We start from the raw sequence: 18,206 nt of genomic DNA, 5'->3' as shown, positions 1-18,206 counted from the left end.
ATGAGGACTTCTGCAGGCTTCACCCCTCTCTTCCTCCTGCAGACCAAATTGGCTTGTGGAGGCATAGGGGAAACTCTGGAACAGGGTGCAGGGAGAGAGGAGGGCAGATAGTTCAACCAGGCAACCAGAAATCCTTCTGCTGATGGATCACTATGTTGGATTCCTCCCATTGATTACAGTGAGATTCGTGTGTCCAGTGAGTATAGGATTATTACAGCATCAGGGGCTTGCGCACACACTCTTTCAATGCTGGCTCCATGAGGGAAATGAAAGGTCATTTTGCCCGAGCCCATGAAAAAGAAGAGCTACAGAGTGCAGTCAGTCAGGACAAGACAGAAGATGTGGTGCTAGACAGGGAGGGCGGGAAATGGAGCTGGAGGAAAGGTGATGGGATACGGCAGGGGAAGCCTTGAGAATATAGGAAGACTTGGTGCCTGGGAAATGATCAAACAAGGAGCAAAGAGCAAGCTTAGGACATCAAACATTGGTTGGTCTTTAACCCCCTTAAAGTTTCAGGGGGAAGACTAATAGTGGGAAGGGCCAGAGCTCAGAAACAGAGCATCTGTTGTTGCAGGTTCAATTTATGGCATTTTCAGCTAGAGCTGGAAATATAAAACCCCATCTGATACCCTGAAGAACTACTGCCAGTTGGTGTAGACAGTGCTGAGATAGACAGACCAACGGTCTTGTCCAGTTTAAGGCAGCTTCCTAAATTCTTAAAGCCAGAAGTATAGGAAGAGGTTCACCGTATTTTTTGCTCTATAAGACGCACCAGACCACAAGATGCACCTAGTTTTTGGAGGAGGAAAACAAGAAAAAAAATATTTTGAATCTCAGAAGCCAGAAGAGCAAGAGGGATCACTGCGCAGTGAAAGCAGCAATCCCTCTTGCTGTTCTGGCTTCTGGGATAGCTGCGCAGCCTGCATTCGCTCCATAAGACGCACACACATTTCCCCTTACTTTTTAGGAGAGAAAAAGTGAGTTTTATAGAGCAAAAAATACGGTAGTTTACATTTGAACTAGCCACCCAAATCTTGAGTTTCTAGCTTTATTTGTAGGTTATTTGGTTTTACCTTGCCTCCTTATGTCCCCAAGAAGAGGCAGGGTATATAAATTCAAATATATAAAAACAAACACATTACATTTTGGCACAGACATCTCCTTTCTTCCTTTCCCCTCGCCAGAGCTCATTCCCCTTGCACTTCCATGAGAGTAATTCAAAGCAGGCCTCAGAAATGTGATCCAGTTTGAGTTGGAAAGCAAACAACTCATTCAAATTGCCTCCTTTTGAAAGATTATACTAATTTGCAGCCTCCTTTGTATTGGTTTTAATCTCTAGGTATAACTCCCAACAATAAACAGGTTTTGTAAGTTTCAGAACACAATAAAAGTTAACATACTTTGCAGATTTTATGTATCCCATTCACGTCAGAGCAAATTTAACTTAATTATAATAATTGTGCAAAATTAGCCATACAAAAGCCACAGTTGTGTTGTTTCCTTGCATGAGCCTCCAATCTTGACAAGTTTTCAAAAACAAATCCCCCTGCAGACCATTATAAGGGGAAGAATGATTCAGTTGGTGTTCAATGGTTAAAGCGTTTTTTAAATGAAAACAAATACAATAACAGTTAATGAGACAATTTATGCTGCAGCGGAGAAAGAAGTTGGTTCTCACGTGGCTGTGTATGCTTTCTTTATCTGCCACATCATTTAGAAACTGTAAAGAATAGCCTCTTTGTTTTGAAAATATTTGCAAAGATATAGTCTATGAAACATTCACTTGACCCGACTTTGCCCAACTCCTTTGTGCGATGTAAAATCAAGCTACATTGCAGGTGCTTTGGAGATAACCACACAGAAGTGAAAGAGCAGTGATTTCGAGCAGTGGCTCTTCTTATAGCCTTCCCCACCTTTTTGGTCATTTTTGTGAAGCAAAACTCTTGAGTTGGAGGAATCATGTCATGGGTGTGCCAGCCCAACATGGACAATTGCCAGGGTTGGTCTGCAGACAATTCATTTTGTGGAGGATATTGGGTGGCTCCTAAACAGTGTAGGATAAAGCATAAAAAAACCCAACTTATTCATTTGTTTGCCACATTGATATCCTAGCTTTTGCTCCAAGGAACTCAAGATGGCACACAAAGTTCTCCTCTTCATTTAATCCCAACAACAAACCTATGAGGAATGCTAGGCCGAGAGGCAATGATTGGCCCAATGATCACCCCATGAGCTGACTGGCCAAGCGAGGTTTTGAATCCTGCTCTCCCAGGTCCTAATCCAACACGCCAACCACTGGACCACCCACTTTGTGATGTGTCTGCGGGGGGGGGGGATCCATTATCTTCCTTATCTTAGGACCTAAGCCCGAACTGAAATTCATAGAATCGTAGGGGGTCATCCAGCAGCTGCCCCCATTTTTAAGGATGGCTTTCTAGGGTGGTACAAGTGGCAGCAGGAGTGAGGAACGTGTAGCTTTCATTTCATAAACTTTCTTCAGTTAATTTAGGATCCAGGCCTATGCATTTTAACCTATTTTTGAATGAGTCAAACTAAACAAGGTTGCCGCTTTCCACTAGGTGCTCATCAATCTACATTGGCATTTTACGGAGGTGGAATTCAACATCTTCCAGTCATTCCATCTGCACAAACATTGTAGCTTGCTAGATGGAATGATCTCCCATCTCTTTCCACCATGTGCCGTCATGAGGTTTCTCCCAACCCCCCAAGTCAATTTTAGGGGGCATGTAGGGTGGGGGTGGAAGCTCCACTGTGCAAGTGGAAGCCATCATTTGGGCTTTTCACTGACAGGGCCAGTTAGGTGAGTCCTGTCTGGAAGAATCACCTATATTGACCACTGTCACAATATGCATTCATAGGCACACCATCAATTGTACACAATCCATCAAGGACTCTCTCAAAAGGCATACATATGAATCACAACATGATTGCTCCTAAGGATTACTAATGTAAAATAAATTGTTTCACTGATGTGCAAAGTACTTGAGCATTACTGGGTGACTTCATGAAAATTCAATTTTATTCCTATGTACTGTAAGGTTGCATCTCCTTTTGGTTACACCTAACACTTCTTTGTAAATATTCCATTTGTCAATGGCCAACTGCCACTGACTCTTCTTCCCTTTACATGCAGATTTTCAAACCTGAAAGCAAATTAATTTAAAAAGAGATGAATTTCTTCTCAAAAAAGTAGTTGCTAAAAATGACTGTTATTGGTCTCAGTAAGTTCACACATTAAGCTGAGACAAACCCAGGTATACAACTGAGTATACAGTCAGCTGAAGCCAATCCTGGCTTCTTGCCATGTAAGTTTGATGCAGATATTTGCAAGCAAAAAAAACCTATTTGTTGCAGTCAACACATTTTAGGTGTAAGCTTAAAACTTACCAAGTGGGAATCAACATATTTCTTTTCCATTCCTGACCACTTACCCTTATCCGGGCCCATCTCTCTGTTTTGCCAGCATTTCCTGGATATCTCATCCATCAGCAAATTGGAGACATAGGTTTTTCATCCCAACCCTGCTCCTTCCAGCACGTCTAAGCCAAACATTAACTCCCTCTCTTCCAGAGCATCACATGTAATTTTGCACATCACATTCAATACTCTCCTCTTGTGTTCCTGACATACAGCTGGTTGTCATGACAAGCCACCCATAACTGTGTCTACCCTTTTAAAACCTTTGCTGTATAAGGCACACCTGTCATTTAGACTCCAGCAACTTCCTCCTTGCTAGTTTTCCATCTGATCCTTCTCCTAATCACCTGTATGTTCACAGCAACTCTGTTCATATTACCTTTCTCTGCTTCCCTATTAAGTCTCTGCAAGGATTCTCTGGCTTTTTCATATTTCAGTCACCATCACTATCACCTGTTGATAGGGGTAAGGAAAGAGACAGCCCTCACCACACCTGTGCACAACATTATAGGATAAGCATGAAGTGCCAGGTAAACCCAGACCTCAATTTCTGTATGTACACTACCCTAGGATGAGGGTAGCTATGTCTTTAAATGGCTATAAATAGAGAGTGGCTGTCTTCACGTTCTGATTGTGGGCCTCCTCAAGCATCTTATTGGAACAGAATGCTGGACTTTTGGTCTGATCCAGCAGGCCTCTTCTTATTGTACTTTTCTTCTTCATTCCACTGAAATTTCAGAGCTATATAGTGAACATTTCAATGGATTCAACAATGGCATGTGGTGCAGCAATAAAACTGCTAGCACACTTGCAATAGGGACCACGGGTTGAGATTCCTGCATTGCCCTTTTGGCACCTGCTTAAAACATTTTTGTTTCAGCAAGCCTACTCGGAAATGTATTATAATCTCTTTTGCTTACTGTCGATTTTAATTATCTTTCAAACGATTTTAATTCTAACTGTTGTTTTTTATGCATAATGTGTTGGTTTTGGAAACCACTTAGAGGTTTCATTACAATCATTGTTATATAAATTTTGTGAAATAAAATAAATAAATAAATAAATAAATATGCTGCCTTGAGCTCCTTGGAAGAAAGGTAGAATATAAAATTAAGGAAATAAACGAATAACTATTTTTGGGGAGTGAAACACCTTTACAATCACAGTAACGTAATGCTTGGAAAAGGATTACTTATTCTTATTTGACAGAACCTCAAGCTTGACAAGTCTTTGGATTGGTAAAGTAATTTAATATTTTTTTAAAAGTATTTTTCAGCAGAATTTTATTCAAAACATACACAAAGGCAACATATTGTCCAGCTTCTAAATGTATATGTTACAGCAGCATGTTATAAGAACAAGCAGGGGCTGCAATTTACATTACTAAGGCATTTAGGCTTAAAGAGAGGTTGCACCATGACTGGTTGGGGGCATCCATATAAATGCTAGGGCATCTCACCTGCAAATTTACAATGCTGTGTGCTGCTTTTACATTTAAAAAAAAATGCTTCCTTGCATCAGTATCTCAACATATTGTTCCACAGCAAAAAGCAAAAACCAGAAACAGAAATCCCCAACCCCACTGAAAACGTTAAAAGTTGTTCACAGAACAGCAGTAGTAATCTACTCTTCAAGAGTTTGCAAACAAGTACAATACTAATTTCATGATGCACACAAAACCAGAGATCCACCTGCGAATGCTTCATGGTACCCCACAAAGTTATGAGTAAGAGGAAACACTTGTCTGAGAAGGCACAGTGGAAACAGGTTTGAATGCTCCGAGTACAACAGGAATCATCCACAACAACAGGTTGAGTGTTTCTGGGAACTTTTTGTTAATATAACACAGTTGCTCACACAAAATGGGGGGGGGGGATGCTTCTGTTGATTTGTCTTGGCAACTCCCATACATCAATGGTGGTAACAGAGTAACAGCTTTGTTCCCATCTGACAGAAAATAATGGCAGTTCTGCAAAGCAAATGTTAAACATGACCGTATGTATTTATTAGTTCCACAGTGTTTTGACAGATTACAAGGGCTGCAATTTAAAGGATGCTGACACGCTCACTGAGGGCTTTCATCTCTGCTTCTTCTGGCTCAGGGTTTTCATTGTGGTTAGCACTTAGGCTGATAAGGTGTGTTGGATACTGCAAGCCATTTTCTCCGGCATACTGTTCCCACCGCGAATCATCACTCTCATGGGTGATATAACGCTCGCCTATTTTAGATTCGAGCTCACGCAAGTCTAGCCAGGTTTGGTAATCCTGTAGGGGAAAAAACAATATGCTTAAATTAATATCTGAAAAGCAGTCTTACAGATAATACTATGGATGCCTGTTTCCCCATAATTCTGTTAACATTTAAGCGACACAGCACATGTTACTTTCATAGCATCTTTTGTGAAACCTTTGGATATGAGAACACATCAACGTGTCTAGGTTCACTGGAAAGTATTTCTGAAAAGCTAGGTTCCAGAACCAGGCCCAAAGGTTCATGGGGTCTTTTCCTCGAAATTTTGCATGTATAATTTATCAAAAGTATGTTCACCACACCTTTCTGCCTTCAAGACAATGAAACGACAATAAATCAATAAATTCAACAGCATGGAAACAAAAAGCAAGAGCAGCACCAAGCAAGAACAGGAATGTTTAAAATAGTATTTATTTGGGTGACCAGGACAAACTTAGCCAACTGTTTCCTCCACACACACTCCTTACGCTTCAAGATTAGCAGAGGAAAACTCTGATGATTAAGCATGTGGTCAACCATTGAGCTATGACCCTGGCCAGCATAAAGATGCTGTATACTAATGATAGGAAACGTGGCCAGGGATGATGGGAGTTGTAGTCAGTCAGCATCTAGAGGGCTATAGGCTCCAGATCCCTACTGTATGCAAAATGCCTGTGGAGGGAAAACATTCTAATGTTACAGCCTGGCTCCCAGGGCCTCGCCTAGCAAAGTGGGCACACTTTCTCACAGTCTCCAGATTGGACTGTAATATTTAGTCTTCGTCGAGGTTACTGTGCTGAAGTTTTGGAGTGGCTGGGGTAAACTTTTTGTCTGTGTTTGGTCTATCTTCACTACAAACAAGGTGAAAGGCATGAAATTTACAGCATTACCTGTAGCCATGGGTGGCTTAACGTCTTGTCCACACTATAGCGCTTTCTCATTTTCACTTGCAGCAAATTATTTATGAGATCAATAGCTGGAGAAAAAACATAATTTCAGAAGACATCACTCTCAAATACCTCTTGAAATCGCATACGGTTCAGGGGCAGTGACATAACTAATAAATTGCGAGACAGAACTAATAAATCTGTTTATGACAGCCATGCAGGTTGATTTAGCTTGATTTTTTAAATAAATAAATGAAAACAACTTTTCCCCAAGTTACTACCTCACACAACTATAATGTTCACAACACCCAAACTTGCTAATCAAGCATCCATCAGTGAAAATAGTAAACAGATTTGTACTGAGTTAAAACATTAGTCAGTGTAGCCTACCAATCGTACATTTTGTTCTCTGCCTTATAACAAATAATATTACCATGCATTTGGAGAGATGAAACTGAAGATATTGCGAGGAAATGAAAGGCAGCAATAAAGTGAATAGATCTCCATTCCAATTTTCGAAAGCTTTCTCTCCAAGAATAATGCATTATTACTTCAAAAGCCCTAGATAACTTTGGACCTGGTTACCTGAAAGACTGTCTTATCCATTATGAACCTGTCTGTGTATTAAGATCTCTAGGAGAGGTTCTCCTTGCCAATATAATATGACTGGCAGGGACATGGGAGAGTTCTTTTTAGCGGCTGCATTCATGCTCAAGAACTCTCTTCTCAGAGAGGCTGAGTCAAACTGCAGAGACCTTCCCTTCTGTTTTGTTCCTCTGCTGCAATATTCTCTAGCTTTTAGCTTACACCCAGCTGGGTTTAAATACACGCGCACACGCATACACACACAGACACTTTTGCAACTGTACATACTTGACCCTTACAATATTTCTCAGAGGCCCTTCTCTAAGTGCTCGATCATATATAAAGTAAGGTGGGTAAGGGACAGGGCCATTTAAGTAACTGGACCCTGATTATGAAACAGTCAAGCAAATTCCTTCAACTTTTCACTCAGACCTTTTAAACAATCTATGTTTAACGGTTTGGGCCTCTCAGATTAATTTTTGGTTTCACTTTTCTAATTTTCATGGTTTTTCTTGTTTCACAATGTATTTTATTGGTATTGATTGATTGATTGATTGATTGATTGATTGATTGCTTTAAGAGCTACCCAGAGAACTCCTGTTATTGAGCATCTATATAAACACAGTAAAGAAATGAGCAAATGAGTTTTAGAAAGTGATTTTATTGGGTGGTATTCAGTTTTAGTCATACTTAGAATGTCTTACTCAGACCCGACCCCTTGAAGTTAATGGACATGATTCACTAAGGTTCTTTTCTTTCAACTGGTCTACCTTGAGGAGGAATTAATTGAATATTTTTATTGTATTTCTGATCATTTTTAAAATGGTGGTTAGCTGCTTTGGGAAGCTAGTGTGAAAAGATGAAATCTATATTTTCTATAAAAAATAAGTAAATATTTTGATTCTTCTCAAATATGTATGTACTAGAATTTAAAAAAAAATACCTTCATGTGAGATTTCCTTCCAGGGGTTCGGTGGATACATAAAAGCAGCATTCTGGATTTGATCATGAATGTCCTCATCTTCATTGAATGGAAACGTGCCACTAAGGCTGACATAGATAATAACCCCCACAGACCACATATCTAATGATCTATTGTACCCTTTGTTTCTCAGGACTTCAGGAGCGAGATAGGCTGGCGTACCCACAACTGAACGTCTGAATGATTTCTCTCCAATGATCCGTGCAAAACCAAAGTCGCAAAGTTTCACCTGTTTGGTATAAAGCCATTATAATAAATTTGTATTTTTTTGTTTTATTCTGATGTTTTCAAAGAAACAATGTGCAAGTCAACACGGTGCTTGTGCTATCTATAAGTCAATTTAGCATGTGCTAAAGCTGTTTCTCCCCCACATAACTGAGCAAAGAATGTTTCAAGCAGACAACAGTCTTTCCAAAAGGCCTATCGTTATTATAAAGTAAAACCATACGTAGTCCATAGTGCCTTGCAGTGTATTCAAAAAGGACAGAACTAGTCCCTACAGTTTGGGGATACAATAGAGAAGGGGATAAGGGAAGCGTGTTAGCCAATGTATGGGCCTCAACATTCACCTTGTAGCTGCATTTAAAAAAAATAAAAATAAAAATCCAATCTCTTTCTAAGCCGCCCTGCGCTCCTTCAGTTTCAGTTTATGTTTTGGGTTCTGTGTTGCTTTGTGTAAACTGAAGCTGCGTTCTTCATTCCAAAACTAAAAGCAGCTATAACTTTTCACCACTTTGAGCCAACTGGATTACATTTACAAGCATGGGAACACCCCCCAAAATGTAGACAAATAGGTTCAGGGGCTTTTTATGGGGGGAAATGAAAGGGATTGACTTTCCTCCATAATCCATAGTAGTTTCACATTTTTGAGAGGCTTTCTCTTTCTTACTTACTTTAAACAATTAGAGGATGAAGCTTTTAACTTAAAAATAAATAAATCCCCCCACTGCTGTACTTTAAGAAAAAACAACTTTGAGCTCTTCAGTGATCCACAGGCAATACTTTGGACAGCCTCAATACTTGCAAAGCACACAGACCAAGAGAAGCTTACAGGAAAACATAAAGGAACAAGATATAGTGAAGTACAGAAACAGAGTGACAGAGGAACACAGGGCTTTGTGAGAGCCCTTATTTCACACAGTGGCAGTGTTACTGACACCATCTTTCAAACTGGTAGAGGGGGAGAGACCTCAAAATCACCCTCATTAGCTTTGTTATCTGGCTCTGACACAAACCTACTGCACACCCCTAGTAAATGTAGATTCACGTAGGTGCACTAAATGTCCACAAACCCAAGAGTTATATCATGTTTCCCCAGCAAGATGAGCCCAGCTTCCTGCTGCATTTGAAATATCAATGACAGATGCAACGATGTGCAGTTGATTGTCTTCCCCCTTCCTCTGTGCTTCATGCAAACTGCCTGTTTATACAATGTTTTAAAGCACAGGATAATACCTCCGAATACTTGTATGTTTGTTCCTTGACTTTAAAAACAAAAACGGCCTTCAATTTTATTTTTCCCCCCCAACTTGAAAAACTGCTCCAGAGAGGGAGAAGGAAGTGAACACATCATTAGGTCAAAAGAAGCCAGCTATTTGCAACCTTGATAGCAGGCTTTGGCTATACACAGTAAGAACATATTTTATCTTATTTGGGCAAATGCACTTCCACAGCAGGTTCATTGTTGAAATTACGCACATCTGGGTGCACCCAAAAACTTCTTGGCACTTGCAGATATAGTGTGTGAGAGAGAGGGGTGGGGGTGGGGGAGATATCTCTGCTACTCTTTTCACATTTTAAAAAACAACCAATTGGACCAGAGGCCTTTCTCCTGGGCATAGTTGGCCAATTGGTGCCAAAGAAGGATAGAACTTTCTTTATGTATGCTACAGCAGCAGCAAGAATACTCATCGCAAAGCATTGGAAGACACAAGAATTACCCACCTTGGAAGAATGGCAGATGCAAGTAATTGACTATATGGAAATGGCTGAGATGACTGGCAGAATCCGAGATCAGGGAGAAGAGTTGGTGGAAGAAGATTGGAGGAAATTTAAAATTTATTTACAGAAGTACTGTAAAATGTATGAATGCTGATGACATTGAAATAAAATGAAGGGGTTCTAGTAACAAGAGATAAAAATTTGAAATTATAAATTTGGGAGGTAAAATATATAAGGATAAAGTAGTAGGATACGAATTTGCTGAACTAACTGTTAAAAAGGGATATAAAAAAGGGAGGCGTGAGGAAGTCAGGAAAATAAGTTAATCAAAGATGAACAATTAGAAAAGAGTGATTTGTGTTTTTTTCTATTTTATTTTTTGTGTGTTGACTGATTTTTCCCCCCTTGTTAGGTTAAATGTTTGTATTTTATGTATTGTGAAAGCTTGTATTGTTGTGTTTTATATTTTCCCTGTGTTTTTACTGTTCTATGTTTGGTTGTTTCTTTTTACTGTTAAACTTAATAAAATATTATTATAAAAAAACAAAAAAACAACCAATTGGGAGAGATTAGAGACTTAGGGAGGCTGCTGAAAATAAGGACACACCTGTTTCCTACTTTCCTCTTGACTACAGCAGATTTGTGCAGCAGTGTACCAAGTGGAAGCAAGTGGTATCTTCATGTGGTCTGGTCTGCATATATACAGCTCAGACCGCAGGGTAGATTCATTAATTTGCATATGCAGAGGTAAAAGGGACTTGTTAGGTATTATGTGAGTGCTTGACTAAATCAAGCCATTTCAACTATTTAACAAACCGAAAAAGAACAAAGCACAAATCTCTTAGTAATAATAACGTTTTGAGTTTGAGGGGGTAGGTAGGCTATATTGCCCGAGTCCCTTCTAATTCCTGGTTCCAGCAAGGATCCAACTGCTGCAATAGCTAGACAAGTTTCTTGGAAATGGTCCCTAAGCATGGGTTGCTAAGGTAACAAAGGAAGTGGCTCTGTGCCAGACAACAATGGGTGGCCCCCCTCCCTCAACTGTCTGATAATTAGAAAGAAAAATCCAGAGTAGAGGGGTGTGAGCTAGAAGCTAGCAGCCGGATGGGCAGCTGAGAGACAGAGCCATGCCTGCTTTTGGCTGGAATCCAAGGCTATGGCTATGGGAGAAGCAAGATTCTTTTGGGGTGTTAATACTGTGAGTCCCTCCATTGTAGGCTCAGCTTGTACACATGTGTAAATAAACCATATTTCCTAAAGACACGACTGTCTCTGCTCTCCCTCATTCCAAGGGAACCAAACCCCAGGTAAATAGCTGGACCCCTGAAGTCTCTTACCACGTAGAGATTGGTGTGGCATTCAACAATCATTTGGCTTTATCTAAAGGAACTGTATGTTACCTGTACAATGTGAATTTATTTCTACTTGCCTGTGGGAAAGGATCAGCAGATGCCAGCAATACATTTTCAGGTTTGAGATCACAATGAACAATGTTTTTAAAATGAAGATGTCTCAAAGCAACCAGGATCTATAAAGAAACAAACCAGCCCTGTTGTAACATAGTTTGCTCAATATTTACTTCTGTTTCAATGTTTTTCCCAGAGACGAGATGAAAAGTAGCAAGCGCAAGCAAGCTCAAGCACAACAGCTTAATTCATGCGATTTTATGCTCTTATTCCAAGCTGTGTAAACAAACAGGAATATAAAGCACAAGGGACTTAATTTTAAAGGCATCCTCAAGTAGCAATACTTCCTACTATTATTACAAAGCATTCTTTAGCAGCGTGTACAGCTGTGCTCTTATTCGTTAGGGGAAGTACTCCAACTTTAGTGATCAGCAGTTGGGGTACAGACAACTCCAGAAATTTAAATGCTGGTACTATCTATTATAATAGGAGCAAAGTTTTAATCTGGAAAATGGGGGAGTGAGGAAAAAATTGGGAGGCATTCACAACCCCTCAGAATCATCCCGTGGTTGGGGGAGGAGAGAATGGTGCCTATAATGTGAGCTATAAGCTTAATTCTAAGAGGTCTTTGCCACTATCTAAATCAGAATATATATAGATATATAGATATATAGATAGATATATAAATCACACCAAACCATACTAGCTTGCATATAGCTGCAAACCAGGTGAGAATATTTATGGATTATAAAGAACAAACTGAGGCAATGTAGCCATCAATCATATCTGGCACTTATTGGGCACCCAAGTTCTGAGCACTATCACAGCTTCTTTGAACCCACAGGAATAGTCTCCCAAATGTTTTGCTGGCTAACTTGGTTAAGCACCCCTGCCTGTGTCAGAGATGGAGAGGAGATGGGTCCATCAGAGACATGCAGGCTACATGCTAGCCCCAACATGCAAGAAGGATTTGGCGTAGACTTCCAAGTACCACACCTGAGAGATGCACTGTAGGTCATGATTTGTAGTTACCATCGTACATTAAGCTCAGAACAATACAGTCAAGCACGTGACAGCTAGTCTTTATCAGAGAGAAGATATAGAGAAAGGCACAGCACCCAGTTAACTTGATAAAGCCATACTAGCAATGCAAAAGGAAGTTACCCTAATTAGACTCTACCCACTCTGCACAGCTCTCACTCTTTAAACCTTCACCCACATTGTGACCTGCTATCCATTTCAAGGGTATGAAATCATAGATCTGTAGTGTTGGAAGGCCCCAGAAGGGTCATCTAGTCCAACCCCCTGCAGTGCAGGAATCTTTTGCCCAACATGGAGCTCAAACTCACAGCCCTGAGATTAAGAGTCTCATGCTGTGCTGTCTGAGCTATGATGTGAATATCATAGAAAAAGAAAACATTTGACACTGCTTAATGGGCTCTTACCTGCGTAATTAAAAACTTGGTGATTCGCTCTGGCAACCTCCCTTTTTCACTTGACAAGATCATCTCCAGCATGTCTCCATGGAGCTTCTCCATAACAACAAACACTCTTTCTGGTGTCTCGAACATGCATTCCAAATTGACAACCCCCAGGTGATGCAGATTCTATGATCAAAGAAAAACACTATTTGAATGAGCCCGATTTGTTTAGGTCCAATGACAAGGCTCAGGAAACATTAGGTAATGACATACCCATTCGTTTTTCAAGCCCTTTGGCACCAGCATAAAAGTATAAACAGCCAGAATTATGCCACCAATGATTTGCTATGCAAAGCTTAACAGGACAGCCCAAAATGTGCTTAGAAACTGTCAAAAATATGCTTTGTCATTGATAACGTTTTAAACTTCTATATGGAAATGAGACCTTGTTCAAATTGATTTCTTTCAGAGTATCAGAATGGAGCCATGTTATCCTCAGGCTGCTTCCAGTTTTCTGCTCTTGGATCTTAAAAGCAATCCCATCCCTTGCATCATCAATAGTCCATGCCCACCAAGTGTGCTCAGTCCTTGTTAAGTGATTTTGGGAGGTTTCTCTATTAGGTTTTTGTTTGGAAGACATTCCAACCTGCTGATACCCCCCCCCCCTCGTGTTATATATGGATTGGAGCTCAGAGAATGAGTTCCCTATTGGTATACAGTAAGTCCGCGACTTACGTGGGGGTTATGTTCCAGGGATAGAGCCTAAAGGCAAAATCGCGTATAGTCAAAATACAATGGGTTCAATGGTGGGTGGGACGCCAAAGTCATTGCCCCCAGAATCTCAACCGTTTTCCACACACTTTTGAATTTCTTAAAAGAATTTTGCCACTTGTGTAAACCTGAATGCACACAAGTTAAATGTGTGTAAATTGTAGACTTACGGTATATGAAGCAAAACTTAGGAATGCAGCCCTAATTCAACTCATCACATAAGAAATTGGGCTGACAATGCTTTATTTTTGTTACCACATGTGCAGAGACAGACCACAGGATCTTGTAATTGTGCTAGATTATCTCAAAAGCAAATTTATTTCTGACTATGCAGATTAGCTGAAATTTTTGGTGCAAAGTTCCTATATTTAATGCAGATTACACATTATTTCAGAAAGAGACATCACTTGAAAACTTTATCTGTAGTTCCAGTGCTTAATGAGGTACATAGATTCCTACTGCCGAAACCTGTTCTCAAAGAGTTTTATTGCCCTCCTCTAAATTAAATACATACAGGATATAATTGGTAATTAAATAAAAGATACCTGTAAAATTGCAACCTCATTACGAAGTTGGCTTTCTTGCTTAGTTGGAAATCTCAGTTTGTCAATGATTTTAATTGCTACATCTCTTCCTGTTTTGCGATGTTTTCCTGTTTGATGAAAAATATGCCAATTAACATGATCAGCTCTGAGAAGCGTCACCTTTCCAGATCTCAAGTATTTTTTGTGTGTTTTATACAAAACCTGTCAAGGTATCCTCTGAGACAAGAATGCTCTAAACCATTCAGACTTCTTTCTTTAATTTCATGAAATTGTTAAGACAGATTTCGAGGCAAAAAAGGACCAGTATATTTCCTCTTATAGGTAAAAATCAGGGAGGTCAATTTTAGAAGAAGAAAAATGTGCAAGGGGGAAGGGTGAAAAGCCCATTATCCCTCCCCTACCCCATCCTAGTCTTCTGCATTAATAAAGAGGAATATGAAAAGCTTGTGTGACATTCCCATCTAGTTTGGCCCATAAATTTGGTATGTAATCCAGCAGCACTAAATAAATAGGCATTGTTTATAGTACAAAGAACCCTGTGTCCACAGGACTCCCATCATGTCATAGGAGGGAAAGGTCTGGAACATGGGTAGGCAACCTAAGGCCCGGGGGCCAGATCTGACCCAATCACCTTCTCAATCCGGTCTGCGGATGGTCCAGGAATCAGCGTGTTTTTACATGAGTAGAATGTGTCCTTTTACTTAAAATGCACCTCTCGGTTATTTGTCTGGCCTGCCTGGTGTTTTTACATGAACAGAATGTGTCCTTTTATTTAAAATGCATTGCTTGGTTATTTGTGGGGCATAGGAATTTGTTCATTTCCCCCCAAAAAAATATAGTCCGGCCCCCCACAAGATCTGAGGGATATTGGACCAGCCCCCTGCTGAAAAAGTTTGCTGACCCCTGGTCTGGAAGAATACAGGACACCTTTCCCAGCAATCCATCTGTGTACATAGTGTGTTTAATATTTCAATTTTCAAATTCCCAAAATGAGGGGTGCTGAAAAGTTGTCACATGACTTGGGAACTCAAAATATATTCTGGTTAAATTAATATAATTTAGTTTTACATGGCAAATAATGACATAGAATATTGACTTTTTCATTGTTGTGGAATTTCCAATAATTTTAAACTTTTCTTCTTTTTGAAAAAATGTGAAAAATGTGTGTAAAATTGCATAAAATCATTAAAAATGGTTGCCAAGTACTTGTAATTATATGGTGCATTAATATTATTAATATTATATATATATTATACATATTTTGTATTAAATTGTATGTTACAATTACACACACACACATATATAATTCACTAATGTTGTGTTGTAGCTGTATTTGCTTCTTTCAGAGGTTGAGGAATTTTATCAGTGTGTTAAAAATTACTTTTCCATCGGTGCTGCTACTATTATCCTAACCAGTGGGAGTTGACCTACAATGGCTTCTAAACAAGAGAATAGGACTGGGGACGTTCATGCATATGAGCAACCGAATTGAAACTGGCAGAGACTTGTTGCCAGTTCCTCACTGAAGAAATTAACAAAATTAAGTTTCACCCCCTTAGATGGCATGCCCTCATGGGGTAGCCCTGTCAACAGCCGTGGCCCTGATGTTTACATGGGCAATGCATTGGCAGGAGTGCCAGATTGGCTCTGCAGCCCTCTTGGTCAACCTCTTGCAAAATTGATCTTAATTGAAATGATCTGGAAAACTTTAATGAAGTTGTAGAGCTTGTGTAGAATTTCAGATACACCTGAGTAATCATCCTAACCATGTTCCATGGGTCTTACTCCCAGGTAAGTGGGATTAGGATTGGAGTCTACTTTGTCCAATGATTTCAGACAATCTTCTCCCAGTATGGCTTAGTGGGATGCCAGTCTTACCTCCATAAACAATTCCAAACTGTCCTGATCCCAGCACCTCATCTGGAAAGATTTGGTATACTGTACTGATATCCTGTTAGTACAAAGATGTTGCATGTTAAACATGACAAGTATGGAAATAAAGTCAATTCAGAAACTGATTGGACAGAAATGCTGCTGAATTCCATTCAAAATGCAGTTCGGTGGCAGAAGTTGTGTTCTGGTAAGGCAACGCATCAGAACCTATCTGGAGTCTGGCTTCATTTTGGAATTATGTGCAATGACTTTTGGTCCTTCCTGGAGTGTATAAATGGACCCTGAATGTTTGTGCAGATGCGCAGTACATTCAAAGTTACTAGGCATCAACAGAAGTGAAGCGGCTACCAAATACCCATCACATGTTCAGTAGCATTTAAGAACTCTGCATACTTTTTTCCCCACTCTGAAGAAACTTTGGGTTTGTGAGTCTGTGAGGTGGGGAGAGGCAACTCTTCTAAAGGGCTCTAAACTCCATCACATTCCAATGATGGAATGTAGTGTAGGCCCTAGGTTATCTGGAAGGTTCCCTGAATCAACTGAATTCCAAAAAGGAAGGTGGGATTTCAACTGAAGTCCAAGTAAATGGACTTGTGTGGTTAACATAAGAGCCCACTGGATCAGGCCAATCTAGTTGAGCATCTTGTTCTCACAGAGGCCAACCAGAAGCCTGAAAGCAGGAGTGAAACACAACAGCACACCCCCACTTGTGATTGTGCAACCGGAATTCAGTGGAAAATATAATACAACCGTTTCACATGGTTCTAATCTCAAAACACTTACATTGGTGCAATCTTACTCTGGTGCTACAAAAGAGGAATATAAATTGACCCCCAATATTTTGGCCTTTTTCAAAAAACTGGAAACCAAAAATCAAAGCTGCTGTAAAAATCATTTCTTCAATGGTTACTGTTTTGTCCTTCTCTAAAGAAAATGCCCAATTAGACATTGTCTCAAAGTTTTCCAAACAGATCAATGACTTTGCAAGGTGAGTTCTATCCCATCTGTCACAAACACCGAGAAAACTTACCACATTTTCTTGGACCTGGCAATTTGACACCGAGATACTGATGGATATATTTCCTAGAAAGAAAATGTATGGAAATTACTTCTGCTGTGAATGCACAGAATGATATGAATCCACCACTTGAGCGTGATAGAGGAAAGCCCCACTGCCATAATACCGTGACCCTCACAGTATTACGGTAGTGGGGGGCTCAGGGATGAGGTGTGTTGGAGGAAGGTACCTCTTCTTCTAGAATGAGCCTCCCCTTCTGGATAATGATGTATGTGATATACAGTTATTATTAAATTGATGCTGTTATATAGCAGAGGTATAACATTCCTGAACCTAACTACACCATCCATTAGGAAATATTTTTGGTTCTGAAGTAATACTGCCTAATCTGTGATACTGCCTAATCTGCAAAAGTCTGGGGACTGAGGGATGGGATTCACCCCTACACTGATCTTGTGCGAAATTAATCTGTATAACCATCATGATATCAGAGTACGTGTTAAACCTCCTTGGAAACCAGATGCTGGATAATAACAGCATAAGTGAAAGGTTGACGTCCCTAGCTGCTTACCTTAGAATAATGTATACACCAAAGTGTCCGAGTAAAATTGCACAACATAATTATACTGCCAACAAAGAGGGTCTAGTCCACATGGTTTCATCCAGGGGCTTATTTTAAAGTAGAAAATTAATTGGCTTACGGTGTAGACTTGGTCCTGAACCGGTGGATGCCCCTTTGGGAACAACAGGCATGAGGGCATGCTGGATTGCCATCTCCCACATCCTTGCAACATCTAGGCCACAACCGCTTGTGAGAACATTGTTATTAGCTGGAGGGCTTGGCAGGTTTTCCACATTTTCCCCGACATAGTATACTACATTTGCTGTGGTTATTTCAAAGCAATGGGGGTTAGCTTCCTGAGGCATTAAACTGAAGTTTTTTGCAGGTTCCAGAGATAAAATCTCAGACAATGGAATTTCCTGTGACAAATGATAATGGCGATTAATTTTGAAAACACTTTCTCATGAACAAAGACTACTTCAAACACATACTTGATTACAGTTTCTGAGACTCATCGCCAGCTTTTG

At 40.0% G+C, this 18,206-nt stretch overlaps 1 protein-coding gene across 6 annotated transcripts in view; it reads right to left on the bottom strand.

Moving 5' to 3' along the window:
- Positions 1-4,667: 4,667 nt before the first annotated feature.
- PRKD1 (protein kinase D1) overlaps positions 4,668-18,206 on the bottom strand; it is a 98,630-nt gene continuing 85,091 nt past the window's right edge. For 5 of the 6 annotated variants that reach the window (XM_053381184.1, XM_053381173.1, XM_053381206.1 and 2 more), the window contains 9 exons: positions 17,819-18,098; positions 17,130-17,182; positions 16,085-16,157; positions 14,207-14,313; positions 12,915-13,076; positions 11,493-11,591; positions 8,084-8,351; positions 6,559-6,644; positions 4,668-5,703 (listed from right to left, as the gene is read on the bottom strand). In XM_053381184.1, coding sequence (XP_053237159.1) covers positions 5,485-5,703; positions 6,559-6,644; positions 8,084-8,351; positions 11,493-11,591; positions 12,915-13,076; positions 14,207-14,313; positions 16,085-16,157; positions 17,130-17,182; positions 17,819-18,098 — 1,347 coding nt within the window. In that variant the 3' untranslated portion in view covers positions 4,668-5,484. The remainder of the gene's footprint in view (positions 5,704-6,558; positions 6,645-8,083; positions 8,352-11,492; positions 11,592-12,914; positions 13,077-14,206; positions 14,314-16,084; positions 16,158-17,129; positions 17,183-17,818; positions 18,099-18,206) is intronic. The other variant, XM_053381195.1, reaches the window with a different exon arrangement.

This window comes from Podarcis raffonei, chromosome 1, assembly GCF_027172205.1.
Source record: "Podarcis raffonei isolate rPodRaf1 chromosome 1, rPodRaf1.pri, whole genome shotgun sequence".
Taxonomy (NCBI): Eukaryota; Metazoa; Chordata; class Lepidosauria; order Squamata; family Lacertidae; genus Podarcis; species Podarcis raffonei.
The sequence above is the reverse complement of the archived record's forward strand: the minus strand, read 5'-3'. Positions and strand labels throughout refer to the sequence as shown.